Source organism: Maylandia zebra, linkage group LG19 (assembly GCF_041146795.1).
Source record: "Maylandia zebra isolate NMK-2024a linkage group LG19, Mzebra_GT3a, whole genome shotgun sequence".
NCBI lineage: Eukaryota > Metazoa > Chordata > Actinopteri > Cichliformes > Cichlidae > Maylandia > Maylandia zebra.
In genome coordinates this window covers 20,003,552-20,020,191 of record NC_135185.1, presented here as the reverse complement: position 1 = coordinate 20,020,191, position 16,640 = coordinate 20,003,552, and the positions used below count along the sequence as shown (strand labels likewise).

General features: G+C 40.4%; 1 protein-coding gene across 9 annotated transcripts in view; it reads left to right on the top strand.

The window, feature by feature from the left end:
- The window catches only part of syne1b (spectrin repeat containing, nuclear envelope 1b), a 75,203-nt gene that overhangs the window by 13,487 nt on the left and 45,076 nt on the right, over window positions 1–16,640 (top strand). For 6 of the 9 annotated variants that reach the window (XM_012921939.5, XM_004540130.4, XM_076877337.1 and 3 more), the window contains 37 exons: window positions 584–676; window positions 943–1,121; window positions 1,224–1,420; window positions 2,024–2,133; window positions 2,516–2,566; window positions 2,717–2,749; window positions 3,020–3,127; window positions 3,206–3,343; window positions 3,793–3,957; window positions 4,049–4,161; window positions 4,262–4,430; window positions 4,509–4,605; window positions 4,720–4,740; window positions 5,033–5,235; window positions 5,389–5,553; window positions 5,683–5,835; window positions 5,919–6,062; window positions 6,481–6,648; window positions 6,770–6,928; window positions 7,013–7,177; window positions 7,338–7,472; window positions 7,667–7,825; window positions 8,011–8,219; window positions 8,687–8,795; window positions 8,965–9,129; window positions 9,536–9,703; window positions 9,819–9,995; window positions 11,793–11,933; window positions 12,081–12,241; window positions 12,434–12,584; window positions 13,486–13,713; window positions 13,816–13,914; window positions 14,029–14,216; window positions 14,395–14,518; window positions 14,612–14,778; window positions 14,873–15,026; window positions 15,924–16,549. In XM_012921939.5, coding sequence (XP_012777393.3) covers window positions 584–676; window positions 943–1,121; window positions 1,224–1,420; window positions 2,024–2,133; window positions 2,516–2,566; window positions 2,717–2,749; window positions 3,020–3,127; window positions 3,206–3,343; window positions 3,793–3,957; window positions 4,049–4,161; window positions 4,262–4,430; window positions 4,509–4,605; window positions 4,720–4,740; window positions 5,033–5,235; window positions 5,389–5,553; window positions 5,683–5,835; window positions 5,919–6,062; window positions 6,481–6,648; window positions 6,770–6,928; window positions 7,013–7,177; window positions 7,338–7,472; window positions 7,667–7,825; window positions 8,011–8,219; window positions 8,687–8,795; window positions 8,965–9,129; window positions 9,536–9,703; window positions 9,819–9,995; window positions 11,793–11,933; window positions 12,081–12,241; window positions 12,434–12,584; window positions 13,486–13,713; window positions 13,816–13,914; window positions 14,029–14,216; window positions 14,395–14,518; window positions 14,612–14,778; window positions 14,873–15,026; window positions 15,924–16,549 — 5,792 coding nt within the window. The remainder of the gene's footprint in view (window positions 1–583; window positions 677–942; window positions 1,122–1,223; window positions 1,421–2,023; window positions 2,134–2,515; window positions 2,567–2,716; window positions 2,750–3,019; window positions 3,128–3,205; window positions 3,344–3,792; window positions 3,958–4,048; window positions 4,162–4,261; window positions 4,431–4,508; window positions 4,606–4,719; window positions 4,741–5,032; window positions 5,236–5,388; window positions 5,554–5,682; window positions 5,836–5,918; window positions 6,063–6,480; window positions 6,649–6,769; window positions 6,929–7,012; window positions 7,178–7,337; window positions 7,473–7,666; window positions 7,826–8,010; window positions 8,220–8,686; window positions 8,796–8,964; window positions 9,130–9,535; window positions 9,704–9,818; window positions 9,996–11,792; window positions 11,934–12,080; window positions 12,242–12,433; window positions 12,585–13,485; window positions 13,714–13,815; window positions 13,915–14,028; window positions 14,217–14,394; window positions 14,519–14,611; window positions 14,779–14,872; window positions 15,027–15,923; window positions 16,550–16,640) is intronic. The other 3 variants (XM_012921944.4, XM_012921943.4, XM_012921942.4) reach the window with 3 other exon arrangements.

Below are 16,640 nucleotides of genomic sequence, written 5' to 3'. Positions count from 1 at the left end.
GTTGTGATCTCTCTCCCATCACGTGTGGCTTCAGTCTGTGTATCGAGGATCTCCGGTCAGTCGCCAGTAAACGCCCTGTGTGATCATATGCTGTATGCATCCTTTTCTTTTGATGCACGATGTAGACTATGCAATGCTTGGATACAATCATTTGTTTTCTATAAATGTAGCCATTAAGCTTTTCTACTGATGTGTGTTTAAAGCATTTTGACTACACCACTGATTACTGGTATGTTTGGCTCCCTAAATTCCAAAAGCAGAGATGCGAACATGACAAATTGTAGCAGTTCTTCAATGCAGGGTTTGAAACGCTGTGTTGCATCTGCTTTCACTTTAACCTTTAGTTGAATACTTTTCTTTTGTTCATCTGGTTGACTCTTCATTGTGGCTGTTTGTGCCTTCTGCCAGTGACAATACTTAACTGCATCAAAGACGTGGCTTTGATGACTTTGAACAAAAAAAGCTTGCAGATTTCTTTGGACTGTGTAACTGAAAGGGTTCCTTTGGGTTGAACGTCTCACTTCTAGACTGCCTAAATATGACTTAACTCTCATAATAACCTTTCGCTTGGCTTTTGTTTCAGATCAAACTTGTTAACATTCATGCAACTGACATCGCAGATGGCCGACCATCAATTGTCCTTGGGTTGATATGGACTATTATCCTCTACTTCCAGGTAATACTTCATCTCTCTTTAAATCCCAAAAGTTTTATTACATTGTCTCTCTCCAAGGTGAGTTGCTCTCCTGCAAGTAACACCCTCTGATCATTTTTTATGGTCAACATTTAATGTATTGCTAATCTTTATGCTGTCTAACCTTTACAAAGGACAAAGTATGTAAGTCAAGCAGCTTAAAGGTGATGTTAAAAATTACAGATGCAGGGAAATCTCAAGACATGCTGCCATGTTCTCCTTGTTTTCTCTTCTTTTCTCTCAACTAGATTGAAGAGCTAACCAGTAACCTGCCAGCCCTTCAGGCTCTATCCAACAGCAACTCTTCCGTGGAGAGTATTACCAGCTCTGGAACAGGAAGCCCTCCAATGAAGAGAAAGGTGGTCAACAAATTTAAGGGCAATGCCAAGAAGGCACTGCTCCAATGGGTGCAGTGTACAGCAGCCAAGTATGTCACTTTAAAAATCATCATCATGATATATATCATATCGGAAAGGTTCGTGTATGCAAAGTCTGCAAAATGAACATTTTCACATTTTTCTTTTTTAAGGAATTTTGGAATTGAGGTGAAGGACTTTGGTCCCAGTTGGCGTGATGGCGTTGCATTCCAGTCAGTGGTGCACGCCATCAGACCTGACCTGGTGGACATGGAGGTGGTACGGCGAAGAAGCAACAGGGAGAATTTGGAGGAGGCCTTTTCACTCGCAGAAAACGAGTTGGGCATTCCCCGTCTGCTGGATCCAGAAGGTGTCCTTGACCTTTTCAACAGCTCGCATTAATTATTCCAGAGTTGCAGGCTATTCTTGCAAAGTGGTATTGAGCATGCATGCTTAACTGTTGAGTGTATGTTTGCTAGTGTTTTAGCACAGGAAATTGTGCTGCTAAGTTGTGTGGTGGAAAATACCACCTTACAGAGGATTAATATTCTGTGCTATCTGTAGCTCTGAGTTTCAGTCTGTGTAGAAGCAGTCTGCAGCAGCTCTGCAGTCCTGTCTTCTGTAGCAGAGTCGTGATGCTTTATTGCAGCTACACATTGAAATGCCTTTGCTTTTACAGGAGCTTGACCCCGTTTTCTAGAAACATCAGGTCAAGGATGGAAATGAAAAAGACATGTATAATTAGCCGGCAGGCCTTGGGAGAGTTATCCTAAGGACACAAAGTATTTATGTGCCATACTGACTTAATACCAAAAGTAATGACTATGTCAGATATCCTCCTCATCAGAGCACATTTTACCTTTAATACTGACAGGATTATTAAACGTCTCAATATATTTGCATCCATTTTTAATATGATTCTTTTTGTATTCTTTCAACAAGTGCAGTGGACAATGTTTATGTTAATCTGCAGATGTGGACGTAGACAAGCCAGACGAGAAATCCATCATGACATACGTGGCGCAGTTTCTGAAGCACTATCCGAACCCCCATCATTCTGAGACTGACGGTCAGCAAGATGAGGTAGCTAACCCTAAATTTATCATTTATTTTTCAAGTGTATGTAGGCAGTGATAGTTTGGGGTAAAATGGGGATTAGAATGAATGTGTAACTACATACGTTACTACATTTAAATTTGTACTTAGTGCCTACAGTTTTTCCAAAAACTGCCGACATACAGAGAACAGTCCATACTTAATGAAAGTTGCTTCATCTGCTGCTGAGCAAAAGTTTTGAATAGCTGTGTCTGCTTATATGTGATTCTTGTCATTTTATCACATAAAGCTTAAGTGAGATAAAGCAATCATTGCATGATCACAGCATAAATATAATCATCAATATAGTTTTCCATCAACATGGGCTCATTTAATTTCGTTCTTTAATTTATTTTTTGTGCACATTAAGCTGCTTCTTGGCTCAATTCCAACTTTTGCACTGTCAGTGCCAGTGCTCCAGGTGAGCGTTCAGGTCACGGCGCTGCATGCTTCCTGTTTGGAGTGAATGTCCACCTCGATCTTGTTCCATTTTCTATCCACTTTATTTCTTTTTCCCTTGCTGTTCTAATGCTTTTATCACATATTTGCATCTCTCCGCTTTCCTGGATAGTTTGGTCCCCAAGATATAGAGCAAATGCTTGAGGTATGTTCAACTTAAAAGACTAAATCAGAGTTTCTAACAAGATACTGTCTGTACACCCTTTTCTTCTACCTTAACTTTTAAAACTATTTAGTCCTTAAATGTAGAGGTTGTGTTTGCGTGTGGGTCTCTTTGCAAGTTGAGTCTTGAGTCTAATCTTTAACTGTGTGTGTTCGGCATGTCATTTTTACTTGAGATTCCCATTGGCCTGCTTATAATGAAAGAGATTAGGTCTGTTCCCAATCTAAGCTGTATGTGTGCTGATTGTGACAGAGAGAGGAGCGGAAGATGCTGAGAGAACTAAAGGTGTTTTTAGATCAGCTGGAGAGAGATGTGCTCCGGGCCCAAGGAACAGAGGGAAGCCTTGCTGACAAGTACCAGGTTAGTGAGGTGTGGCAAATGGACTGTAGCATTCTTCTTTGGAAAACTCATTTAGCAATGTGTGTCTCCTTTTTTTAGGCATTTAAGAACTTCCGTGTCCAGTATGAAATGAAGAAAAAGCAGACAGATCCACTCTTACAGCCAGTCCAAAAGGATGGCAAGCTCTCTGTGGATCAAGCTCTGGTCAAGCAGGCCTGGGACCGTGTGTCTACCAGGGTAATTGTACTGCATGAATAATTCATTATGGGCCACATAGACAGCAGGAAAATTTGTGATAATTAACCACACATGAATTAAATAAAACCTGATGATTAGCAATAATCATTCTTTTTTAGTTGTTGTCCTTTTCTTGGCTAAAAAGATTGGATTGATGCACTGGAGGCTCTGAGAAACACCAGTCAGGGTTCATCTATTTACTCGTTGCCAATGAAAGTTCAGTGGGGTGCAAGTGGTTTGTTCAGAGGGGGAGGAGATGGGAACAGAGGCGATTTTGTTCACGGGGTGGTCTACTCCTCGAGACCTCCACAGCTTGTCTAGACTTGCATAACACTCTTTTGTGGCCTGATTGCTTGTGACCATGTGGAAATGTTATGCCCAGCATAGCCTCCTGTACGGTGGGATCTTGCTTTGGTAGAGTGGTTTTGTTTAATGAGTGTCAATTGCAGCTGCTCGACTGGCACATCCATCTGGACAAGTCCCTGCCTGGGCCTCTGGGAGTGATTGGCGCCTGGCTGCACAGAGCCGAGATGGCTCTGAGAGAGGACATTCCCATCCAACATGCTCATGAGGAGACAGCCAATGTTCTTCACAGAAAACTAGAGCAGCATAAGGTAGCATAGCTTACCTTTTAGCCTTTACGTGTTGTGGGGTTAACTTTGTTTTGGACGGTATGAAGAAACAGGCGCTTGTTTAATTTTGCAGGAGGTATTGAAAAGCTTGGAGTCCCACAGGCAAACCTTTCAGCAGATCCACAGGGACAGATCGGTGAATGGGGTACCTGTCCCACCTGAGCAGCTCCAGGATATGGCAGAACGGTAAGATCTTTGTCAGGATAAGTGCATTTTTCTTTACCGTTTCATGATTTCTTTTTTTGCACTTTTCAAAATAATAACAGACCATTTGTTTAATTTGCAGGTTCAACTTTGTGTCTACATCATCACACGCTCACTTGATTAAGCTGGAATTCTGGGAAATGAAGTATCGACTGATGGCATTTCTTATGTTGGCTGAATCAAAACTCAAGTCGTGGATCATTAAATACGGCCGACGGGATTCAGTTGAACTCCTCTTGCAAAGCTACCTTGTAAGTTGAAATCATAGGAATTGTAGTCTGGGTTTTTAAAAGACATCAAACCAACGAGCGTTTCTCTTTCTGTTTCAGACATTCGTTGAAGGCCACAGATTTTTTGAGCAGTATGAGACAATCTTCACAGGTCTCAAGCAAGCTGCAGAGGTTTATGTTAAATCTGACAGTTCAAGTAAGTCTCTTTGCATTTTTATTTCTAAGCTGCTTTTTTATTTGTGCATACTATATGCAAGTGTTTTAATTTGGGCTTCTAGTAAACAGACTTACTGTTGATTTCACGTTACAGGGTCTAAGACCTGTAACAGAGGTAAGTCCAAAAACAGTCCAAACTTTGCCTGATCCTGAGCCATTTCTGTCTGCAAATAGGGGGCTGCACTTCTCGTTTCTCTCTCTTTAAAATCCCCAAACTATGAAATCATGCATAATGCATGCAGTAACAATAATTTGAATGCTTTTTTAGCATGATTTTTCTGACCTAACACACCAGCATCAACCATGAGGCCAAATCATCAGCGGACATAATCAAATGCTTTGTATACAGGTGGCAACCATGTAGATTTTGGTTTAACTGAACTACTGTTTCTATTCTCTGTTTTAAGTTGATGAAGCAGAGGGGGTGAGTAAATTCCTCAGTGATACCACAGCTCAGTGGAAGAACCTGGCTTTGGAGGTGCGCAGTGTACGGAGCATGCTGGAGGAGGTGATCGCTAACTGGGAGAAGTACAGCAGCACAGTGGCAGCTCTGCAGGCTTGGCTAGAGGATGCAGAGCAGATGCTCAGCCAGTCAGAGAATGCCAAACGTGTAAGTGCATTCAGATAATAGAAAAAACAATATTTTCTGTACAATTTATGTTGATTTTTTAAAAACATGAATAGAAAGAAAAGCATATTTTCTCTTTGGCCAAGGAGTGTACAGTTAAAGTTGTGTTGCCTTTTGTATTTTTCTTTGTTACAGGACTTTTTCAGAAACTTCTCCCACTGGATCCAGCAGCACATGGACATGAACGATGCCGGGAACTTTCTCATTGAGACGTGTGACGATACGGTCTCACGGGATCTAAAGCAGCAACTTCTGCTGCTGAACGGGAGATGGAGGGAACTGTTTGTTAAAGTCAAACATGTAAATGCAACACACTTTGGAACAACACATTCACCACCAAAAAATATCGAATTGTACTTATTATCCAAACAGCTGCAAGTTTTAACGATTTGGACAAAAATATTGTGGTATCTTTTATTTCACTTGCAGTATGCAAGAGCGGATGAGGTGGATAAATTGAGGCAAGACTACCAAGACGGGATTAATACACTGAAGATGTTCATGGATGCAACCAATGAGAAGATGACAGCTCCTATCCAAGTATCTTTTCTAAATTGCAGAGCCTTTGTCCAAGATGTTGAGGTAAATCTGCTTTCTCAACTTAGATAAATCCTTATGTATTCTCTATTATATGATATATCATAATTTTTTTCAACTTCCTCTAGGAAATTAAGCACAAATTGCCAGCTATGGAAGCAGCTTGTAAGGCAGCAAGCCGCACAGCTCAGCTGTTAACCAAAGACACTCCACAAGAGGAAGTTTCACAGATGATGACTGTGATGGCTTCAATCAAAGAGCAGCTGAGTAACGTGTGTACAAGTCTATATAGATTACATGGCCTTACTTTAATGTGTGATTAAAATAGAAATCCTGCTGCTTAACACCACTGCATCTTACTTACTTTATTAGCTTTTTTGCACTACTTTGTATTCCTGAGCAAAGGAGGTCTTTAAATGAAATCCAAGCTGTGAGATTTAACCTCTTAGATTTTCTAGCCCATGGTTTATTAAAATTAAATCAAGAACTGCCCCTTCCTACAACATCAAATGTACCATTTTTATTAAGAAAATAAAAGCTAAACTGCTTTTTTACTCTAATAGAACATTTTGTTTTTACATACTGACATTTTAAAAAAAAAATCATAATGGATGGATAACCTGTATTGAACTTAAGGATAATGAAGTTTCTTATGATGAAATATTATTACCATTTCTCTCCTCCAATCAGATACGGGAGAGATGTTTGCCTCTGCTTCGGGAGTCTCAATCGCTTTTACCTCCACTGGAGGAAATGGAGAAGAATATCACAGGCTTCTACCAAGCTCTGGAGAAGGCTAGTCATATCACCAGCACCACCGACTCGGAGGGACCAGTAGACTTTAAACAGAAATGCCAGGTGAGTAACTGTGAAATACACTGAGGCATTTTAGTAGTTCGGATTTCGAGCAGATTTATGTATGTTTTAGCCTAAACTAACTAACCTAAGCTAACACCCTACCTGTCATTTAATTCTACAGGAACTGGCAACCTTCACACATAGCTGTAAGAAGTGTCTGACAGTAATAGAGAAAGACCACCAGACCATCCAGAAAATAATGAACAGTAGTAAAACCCTCGAGCATATGGATATGGGTCTACTGCAGAAACGGGTAGCAGACCTGCAGACCTCATCACAGGTAAACATCAAGACCTGCTGTCTTCTCCACCGTAATCAGTGACTGAATTATTTTAGCACTAAAAATGATTTGTTTTGTGCCTAGAACTTGATTAAAGAGTCCACAGAGTGGAGAAAACATGTGGAGGCCAACAGCAGTCTAATGAAGAGATTTGATGAGTCACGGATAGAGCTGGAGAAGGTTCTTAAAATGGCACAGAACTTTCTGACAGAAAGAGGCAACCCAGAAGAGCTGCTGAAGAAACACACTGTGAGTGTACTTTGCCAGATTCAGATGTTTTAGATCGTTCATATCAGTTTATGACAGTATACACGGTATTGAATCCCAGTGCAGTAACATGTACAACAATGAAACAAAGTATAGTCTGTGCAAAGTGTTAAACATGATGAGCAGTTATGGGTTTTTTCAGGAGTTCTTTGGACAGCTCGACCAGCGGGTCTTGAACACTTTCCTGAAAGCTTGTGATGAGCTGACAGACATTTTGCCGGAGCAGGAGCAGCAGTCACTGCAGGAAACAGTTAGAAAGCTGCATAAACACTGGAAGGTTGGTGTCAAGGATGTTTAATCCATTAATTTAAAATGTTTTCAATCTCAATATGACTTTTATAAGATAGTAGGAAATTCTTAAAATGTACTGGAATGACTGAAACTCTCTCTGCAGCTTTTCAAAAAGTTGGTGCAAACAAACTGTGCTGCTCAGAGTCTGACAGCTTTGCTGTTGTCTTTCTCCTTTTTCAGGATATACAGACAGATGCTCCCTTTCATCTCCTGCATCTGAAGGTGGAGGTGGAAAGAAGCAAGCTGATGTTGTCACTGCAAGAGTGCCAGGCAGAGCTGACCAGGGAAAACCGCCACCTGGCTAGCATGGGGAGCGAAAGGCTCATTAAGGAGCACAGGGTAAGCACAGTGTAGATGGCTGGCTGGCCTGGTTACATGTATTGATTAACTCAGTGTGAATCAATTCACTGCCTCGCACAGTAAGTGTGTCAAGAGCTGAAGCTCTTTCCTGTCACCCAGCTTAGCAGCATTTTGTTTTGCCTTGGATTTACATGCATTTTCTGCTTTATATAAATGGCCTTCAGGCCTTCTTTAGGGAAAAGGGTCCACAGTCTATATGTGAGAAAAGGCTGCAGCTGATGGAGGAACTTTGTCAAAAACTCCCCGAGGGTGACCTGGCTCACCAGACCTTGGAGACGGCAAGAAAGGACTTTGCTGAGGTCCGGGAGGAGATTGAGAACACTCACCAGAAGCTAATGCAGCACCAAGATAAATGGAAGGAGTACAACAAAAGGTGCAATAATGTTATAAAATTAGTCATTATGATTCATTTCTTTCAGTGTAAACACTTTCTGTAAATGTCACATACGCACATACTTTAGAATTTAACCTCGTGTTTTGTGGCGCTGCAGCAATAAAACTGTGTGTTTGTCATTGCCGTGCAGTGCCACACATTCCTGGCATACCCGATGTAATCATGTTAACGTTTTTTCATTCACTTGAGAAAAAGACCAGTAGTTGTAGCAGTTACGAGTGTATTCAGTTTTTGGTGCAAAGATCACAGATTCCAAATTATGTCCATCCATCCATTCTCCTCCACTTATCTTTATCAGGGTCACGGGGGGCTGGAGTCTATCCCAGCTTCCATAGTGCATCTGATATTTAATTATATATATATATTTTTAGAGAAGTACTCATTTTCTGTATGAATTTAAAGTGCTGTTCAAGGTTTTCATGAGATTTGTTTTTGGTGTCAAACAGATACGCTGAACTTTCCTGTTGGCTTATATCTAAAGAAAGCCAACTAAGGATGCTGAGAAATCGAGCTAATGACCCCAATAAATATGGCACGGTGAAGGCTACCATAACGGTGAGTTAGTCCTCTTCCTAAAGTCCAAACTGTTTACTTCCTTTCCCACTTTCTTCTGTGGTGTGTCACATCTTCTCAGTGTCGTGTCTGAAGCTGTTACTGTATAAACACTCCGGGTCAGGTGACTCTTGTCCACACGGGTCGTATCACACTCTGTTGTTGTGTGCAGGAGCTGAGGAATGATGCAGAGCTACAGGAGGGGAATCTTGGCTGGCTGAAAAGCCGTATGGCTGTACTGATTGAAATCTGTGCTGACAGCGATGCCCAGAGGCAAGGAAGTGCACTGAGCAAGCTCTCCACTGATTTTAAGGGTCTTCTCGCTTCTCTGTTAGAGGTAAGTGATGTTCTCACATGTTTTTATCTTAAGTAATTTATTCAAAAATTAGGCACAAATACTTCGTATGTAGATCTAAATCACAGTCATATTTTACTTTTTAACAGAAAAACAGTTAAAATTGGGATTATAAATGATTTCCCTCCAATTTTAAGATATAAATTTTCATGCTGTGCAGTCATCCTCTTGACAGGATGGCTCTGGCCTGTGGACCATATAAGTGAGACCACTGAATTTTATCAAAATATCTCTCATCAGCTACAGTCTAAGATATGAGTTATTAAATATTGTTACAGTTGACATCATGAAACTGACATTTTCCAGCCAACAGAAGCAGACAATAGCAATATCCAAGCGTAAGTATTGTTTGTGACAGCGTTGCGTTTTCTCTGATGTCTTTAATCAGGCTGAGAAGATGGTGCTGGCTGTTGGGGATTGTGTACAATTCAGAGAAGAGGTACAAACTACACTGGAAGACCTGCTTCAGGGGCAGAAAGAGGCTCAGGCTGAGGTTACTAAAATACTGGACTGCTCAACTGCTAGAGAAGCCCAACAGATGCTGCTTGTTCATCAGGTATCCTTAGACCAAACAAATAATTCCACATTACCGTGCTTTGGATTTTGTTTTTGCTTGATTTTCTTATTGAATTTGACTCTAATAACCAAACAATTTTAATGTTTCCCAATAGCAACTATTAAAACGCCTGAAACTAAAGAGGAAGGATGTTCAGCACCTTTTCACCAGAGGCCAGCAACTCCAGGCTGAGGAAGGATTGGGGGAGACTCTGCAGCAGGACCTGCAGAGTTTAGAGAACACACTTAGCAAAATGGAACAGAATATGGATTCACAGGAGCAAAGCCTTGAGGTGAGCAGTGTTTAAGACTGATCTGAAAGCAACGAAAGCTATTGATACACTGATACACTGGCTAAAGTGATGAAACAGTGTTTTTGATGCATGCTTCTTCACCCACTAAAGTCATAAAGTTCTTTTTGTGACACTGTGCTCTGAATAATTCTGGTGAAATGAGCATATGGTGTGAAAAGTTATTCCCAGGATCTGAGCTTAATCCTGGTGTAGTGATCAATTTAGCAATTGTATTATTCAATTCAATTTAATTCAATTTAATTCGATTCAATTTGTATAACCTAGTATAAGTATAAGTAAGGGTTTTACGCCCATAAAACCATATTAAGAAATATTTGGGGGAGGAGAAGGAGGAAGTAAAAAAATGGATTTTATATGCAAGTAAGAGTATTTTAAAATTAACTCTGTAAGAAACTGGAAGCCAATGTAGCCCTGCTAAAACTGGAATGATTTGTTTTTGTTCATTACCTTCATATTTCATATAGTTCTAGATAAGTTGCAGTCTACTGAGAAGGTGTTTTTCAGAGTCATGGCAGGAAACTTCGTACTTTGGCGATAATCCTAAGATGGAAGAATGGTGGAACCAATAATGGTTCAAACCAGAATCTAAAATAAAGCCCAAGACTTTTAATTTGTGGCTGTACTACGTCAGGTGATGTCCCCAACTCATGAAAAGGCAGATCATGTTTGGTTTTAGGGCCAATTTAAAAAAGAAAATTCCAGTTTGTTTCTATTAAGTTTTAAGGCGTTTATAGTCATCAATTTGTTAATGTCAAGTGCTAATGAGATGAGTAGATCAAACATATATCTGTGTATCATCTGCGTAACTACGGTAATGAATGTTATCATATCACGTAAGGTTGCCAAGTGGAAGCACGCATTATCGCTCCACTGCTTTGCTCTCATATTATTTTGTTAAAGTGTGAGTCAAAGTCAAAGTAAACTTTATTGCGTAAGAAGTTTTTTCTGATGATAGTCAAATTGTTCATTTTCTCTCTGCTCTAACTGACTCTCTACTCTTGCGTAGTCCTCAGTATTGCTCAGTTCAGCATCTGTTGTTGTGAAGTTTGAGGCCTTTTTTATTTCTAAGCTTACTTTTATTCACAGTGCTTCCCCTTTATGTGTTTTTATATTGTTTTGCATGTTTACTCTCTCCAGGACTCTGACACAGTTACATTATACTATATATTATATAAGCTAATGTGTGTTGCTGCGTATAAATAAATGAATGAAGTAAGTAAAGGAAAATGTTATGTATAGAGGATTGAAAGGTCTGACTGATATTTTCTAATGGAGTACTGTTCTTTGAGAAGCATTACAGCTCTAAGGATGCCTCGCTGCAGTGAGTCAGATATGTTATTCTTAATGGTGCTGCTATTTGTGAGATGAGGGGTTAGTGTTGAAATGGAAATTTAAGTTCAGCCTTTTTTATGCTAGCGGTTATACTGATAATCAGTAATGTAAACACTGATGAATTTAATGTTTGTGCAGTTGCTGCCTTGTATGGTGTGGTTTTTGTCAAGTGTTAGCAGTGCTGACTCATCACCCCTGCTAATAGGTGCAGACGCTGTGGTGTCATTTGCATACATAATAGTCATACCAAGCAGGTTTGGTATAGTGCCGTGTCATTGTGTTCTGTTAGTGTGATCTTTACGTGTTTTTTCTGCCACTGGGGGATGATTATTATCTTGCAACAACATTTAAATATGAAGGTTTGATAACAGCACTAAACACAATGAATGGATCTAAAAATAATGCTGATCTGACCTTAATGAGTTTGACGATTGTCATTCCCAGGTCACACTGGCAGCCTGGCAGGAGTTTGACAGCCAACAGGAAGCAGTTCATGAGTTTGTTAACAAAGCACGCTCAACAATGGAGAGAGACCTGAACTTCAGCAGTCCAGAAAGTCTGGCAGTTGAACTTGATCAGGCCAGAGTAAGTCTTCTTTTTTAAGTTAAAAAACCAAACAAATAAACAAAACCAAAAAATATCTTTTGGTTGACTCTTAACATTTAAACTGAAAGGTATGGGTTAGATAAATACTGTAGAAAACTATACTAAATGTTGCCATTTTGTGAGCAGGTGCTGCTGAAGCAATGTGAAGCAAAGGCCTTACATATGAACACATTGCTGAAGAGATCAGCAGAAATCCAGCTGGGCCCCAAAAACAAGACTCTGCTTTTACAGCAAGCCCGCTCTCTCAGCGAACAAGTGGATAAAGTAGAGTCTGGGCTGAAAAAAGAGTAAGAAAATAGATTCATTGATTAAAGCTTTTATTTTGTTCGGAAACACACATACGCATACACACATTGGTGCATTTGAGAATGTGCTGACTGACATGTGCAGTAGTAAATTTAGCTGTCTTACACCTAACATGAATATCAGGCATTGCTTGCAGCTAAAAGTTATATAATTTATCATTTTTACTCCCCCAGTGTCAAAAATCTGGAAGAAATGAAAGACCAGTGGGATCAGTTTGGAGCTGGATTTGAAGCCTTTTCCTTATGGATATCTGAAAAGGAAAAACAGCTGGATGCAATGAAGTCTTCTACTTTGCCTCTGGAGGAACAGATCGACACAGTCAAGGTACAGTAGTGTGTATTATAACGCTCCAACCCATTAAAACCATAAAACCAAGTAATATTAGCCAGCAAACAACAACCACAAAGCCAAGACATTAAAGTTAAAATCGATAAGGTGTCTGAAGAGGCCATTGGAAGCAACAGTGCAATATTGCTTTGCCCATCGAGACTGTCTCTCTCGTTGACACCCACAGCAACCCCCTGTCTTTAATAAGATGAGAAAAAGAGCTACTCATGAAGTCTGTGGTTTGTATCTGACTTCCTCAAGCTGTCACAGTTTTGACAAATTTGCCTTGAGGGTGAAACTTATATTTCCTGAAAAACTGGAAGATGGCATTTAAGGCACAAAACCCCAGAGAAAATATTGGCCGTTAGGATATATTGGGCAACACTTGAACAGTTTAGTAATGGCAGAGGTTAAGTATCCTAACAACTTTAACAAGGGGCCAAATTGTGATGGCAAGATGGTGTCAGAAATCTTTATAAACTGTATGCTGGCTATCATATATGTGCATCAAATACACATTAGATAGAAGATTACTACATTTGAGGATACACACATCAGATCTGAATGATGAGACAATAGAAATAGATTGTGATCTGATGACTCACATTCGAGCATGTATCGCCATTAATTAGTCACTTATTACTTTTAATAAAAGGCACACATCGTCTATTTATTATTAATTTGGGATTATAAAAATGAATGCCTTATTCTGTCTGACTATGTTTAACAGCTACTAGCCCAACAAAGAGCTTCCTTGCTAATTAGTCCTTACTGAAAAAAACAGTAACTGCTGGTGATTTAATTGTGGGCAGGACCTCTTTTTAGATGGAGGAACACTGATTGAGTCATAAAGATCTTATTTGGACTTTATTACAGTTTAATTGTCTTGCTTTTTCAGGCTGTTGCGGCAGGACTTCAGTCTCGAGCGGAGGTTCTTTCTCAGCTGGAGACAGACTCCCAAGCCCTGGCTCAGTTTGTGTCTTCGGGGGAGGCGGCTCGCATCAAGGCTCGTTTGACCCAAATCGGCAGGTACTGGGAGGAGCTGAAGGAGAGCGTTCAGCAGCTTGATGGACAGCTGGAGGAAAGCTCTTCTCACCAGCAGAAGTTCAAAATGAGCCTAGAGGAGGTATATATTCACTGACTGATACTGCTGCAGTAACAGTGGTATATAGAAAAGATTAGAGAGATAATAATTAATGGAGTTAATCGGGTCTTAATTTTCTGTCAGGTACAAGCATCTCTTAGTGAACTGTATACAAACCTGGAGCATCCTATCAAATCCTGCACCTCCTCATCAGAGACCTACAAAGCCCTTCAAAACCACATGGTATTATTTCTTTCTACAATTGCTCATTTTGCGAGTTAACTTTAAATACCAGTAATGGTACTAGAGTGCAGGTTGAGGCTTTGTTGGTCACTGCCATGTGTTATTATTCTCCAGGATGCCTGTCAGTGTCTGGAACGGCTGAGAGGAACCTTGCTGTCGCTGTCGGCTGGCGCCCGTCGACTGAGTGACAAAGAGCAAGCAGAGCGGACTGTGACAGAGCTAAACACCACCTATGACCAGCATGTACAGGAAGCAAAGGACAAACAGAGCACTTTGGAAAACCTGCTCTCCCTTTGGCAAAAGTATGGATTACTGTATGTAGCATAGTAATTTTAAAAGCTTTAGGATAAAATTAAGAAATGCTGATAGTTACATTTGATATGGACAATAGACAAAACAGAGCCGTGTCTCCCTTTGAAGCAAAGTGCACCCAACTCTGTAAATAAATCTTACAATTCCAATGTTTCTGATGTCCTTCAGGTATGAGAAGCAGCATTCAAACTTTGTTTCCTGCTTGGAGAGAAGTGAATCTGCGTCCAAACCAGAAAGTCCGTTCCTGTCAGCAGATAAAGCCAAGCTCCACGGCGAGATACAGGATTTGCAGGTACAATTTATACAGACACAGTTTAACTATGAAACAGAATTCAATTAATAATATATTATTGTAACAACATGGATGAATACTTTTTCCTTGCAGGTCTTGCACTCTGAGGTTCAATCCCTTGAGAGGGCTCATGCTGAACTGGCATCTTTGGGGACATCATTGTATCCCACTGCAGAGGGAGAGAGAGTTAGTCAGCTGAAAGATGAGCTTGAAACCCTGCAGAGGAGATTGCATGTCCAAAATGAAGTTCTCCCTCGAAGGTACAATGAAATAGTCTGACTGCAAATTAAATTTTAAAGCTTGTCTTGCACTAACTAAATTGTGGAGTTACCATGGAGCCTTTTTCTACTCCAGAATCTCAGAGCTTCAGAGCCACCTTTCACTGGTAGAGCAGTTTGACCAGGCCTTGCTTAAATTCTGCCAATGGAGTGAGAACATGCTCTCAAATCTTCACTCATCTCCTCAAATCAATATCGGCAAACTGCAACCTGCTGCAACACAAGTAAAGGTAAGAACTGAAATGTTTTTCTTACATTTGCATCCCTAATACACCCGTGGCAAAGACATGCTGAAAAGACAGGTTTACCTAAACATTGTTAAGCCACCCTTTAAGACACAAAAATACATCACTTTATCTCTTAACTCTGGTTAATCAAAAGAAAAGGACTCAAGCTGTTCTTGCTGTGAGGCAACACTGCTGACCATTTTACCACCATGCCAACTTTTCCATTTACTGAATATCTATTGATGCTGCTATCTGTCTTTATTGAAGTATAAGATACATACCTTTTCTGTGTAGCGCAGGGTGACAATGTATGTCTATTTGATCTTAAAGTCACAACCACACATACATATTTAAAAAAAAGGAAATCAAATCAGTCAAATATTTAAAAAAAAATACAAGGTGTAATCTTGAACACTATTAAAATTTTTCTTTTGAACCAAATTTAACCTGATTTTTTTTTCCCTTAATTTACTATTTAGATGTACTTCAGACATATTATGGAAAAAGTTGAATTCAAGTCTCTAAAATACCCAAATTTTGCTAAATTTAGATGTAAACCCCCAACCCCGAAACAGATGGCCACCCCTCCTTGAGCCTGGTTCTTCTGGAGGTTTCTTCCTGTTAAAAAGGGAGTTTTGCCTTCCCACTGTCGCCAAACAGTTTTCTCTGTATTATTGTAGGGTCTTTACCATACAATATAAAGCACATTGAGGCGACTGTTGTTGTGATTTGGTGCTATTTAAATTAAATATGAATTGAACTGAATGTAACATTCAATGGCCTTTTTTTAAAGGCTATGACTGACAAAACCAACATGTTTTTCTCCAAGATAAAAGGAAATAGGCAGAGGAATTGAGCTTTCAGAGCAACAGCTGATTCTCTAAAACTTGCATCTTACAGGAGATGCAGGGGGCCCTGCAGAAGCAGTCCAGTGTGAGAGAGAGTTTGGAGCAGCAAACCGAGAAGCTCTGTCAGTTCTGTGAGCCTGGTGATGCACAGCTCCTACGTAGCAGAGCAGACAGCTGTCTGCAGCCCTACATGGAGGCCCACAATATAGCCGAGCTCCAGTTGGAGTGCCTGGAGAGGCTCGAGGCTTTTTTGCAGACCCACAGTGTGGTGACTGGAGTTTTGCGGGGTCTGAGACAGACTGTTGAAAGTGCTGGGAGCTGGGACCGTGGAAGAGTGGAGGAGCTGCAGCAAGAGCTGACAACTATTGTCCCAGACATTAGTCAGCTCGAGACTCTAGCCATCAGTCTGGACAGCAGTCTATGCAAAAGTCATCTTCACATTGGTGCTGATGAGGGTTCTCCTAAGTCATGTCGCATGCTGGCGGATTCACTTAGTGTTGAGCTGGATGCAGTGAGGAACTTGCTTGGTACTAAGCAGAGTGAAGCAGAAGCCCTGGGGGCTCTGTGGACTTCATTTAGACAGCGGAAAGAGCAGCTTCTGAAAGCCGTGGAAGATATTGAAGAAAAAGCAGACCGTCAGAGCCTTAAAGAGCCCAGCCTGCATGGCTTACAGCAACGGTAAAGTATTCCAGCAATATCTGATGTAATTCAAATGTGAAGTGGTGAAATTGACAACTGAACATAGTCAATAACTATACATATTATCCCC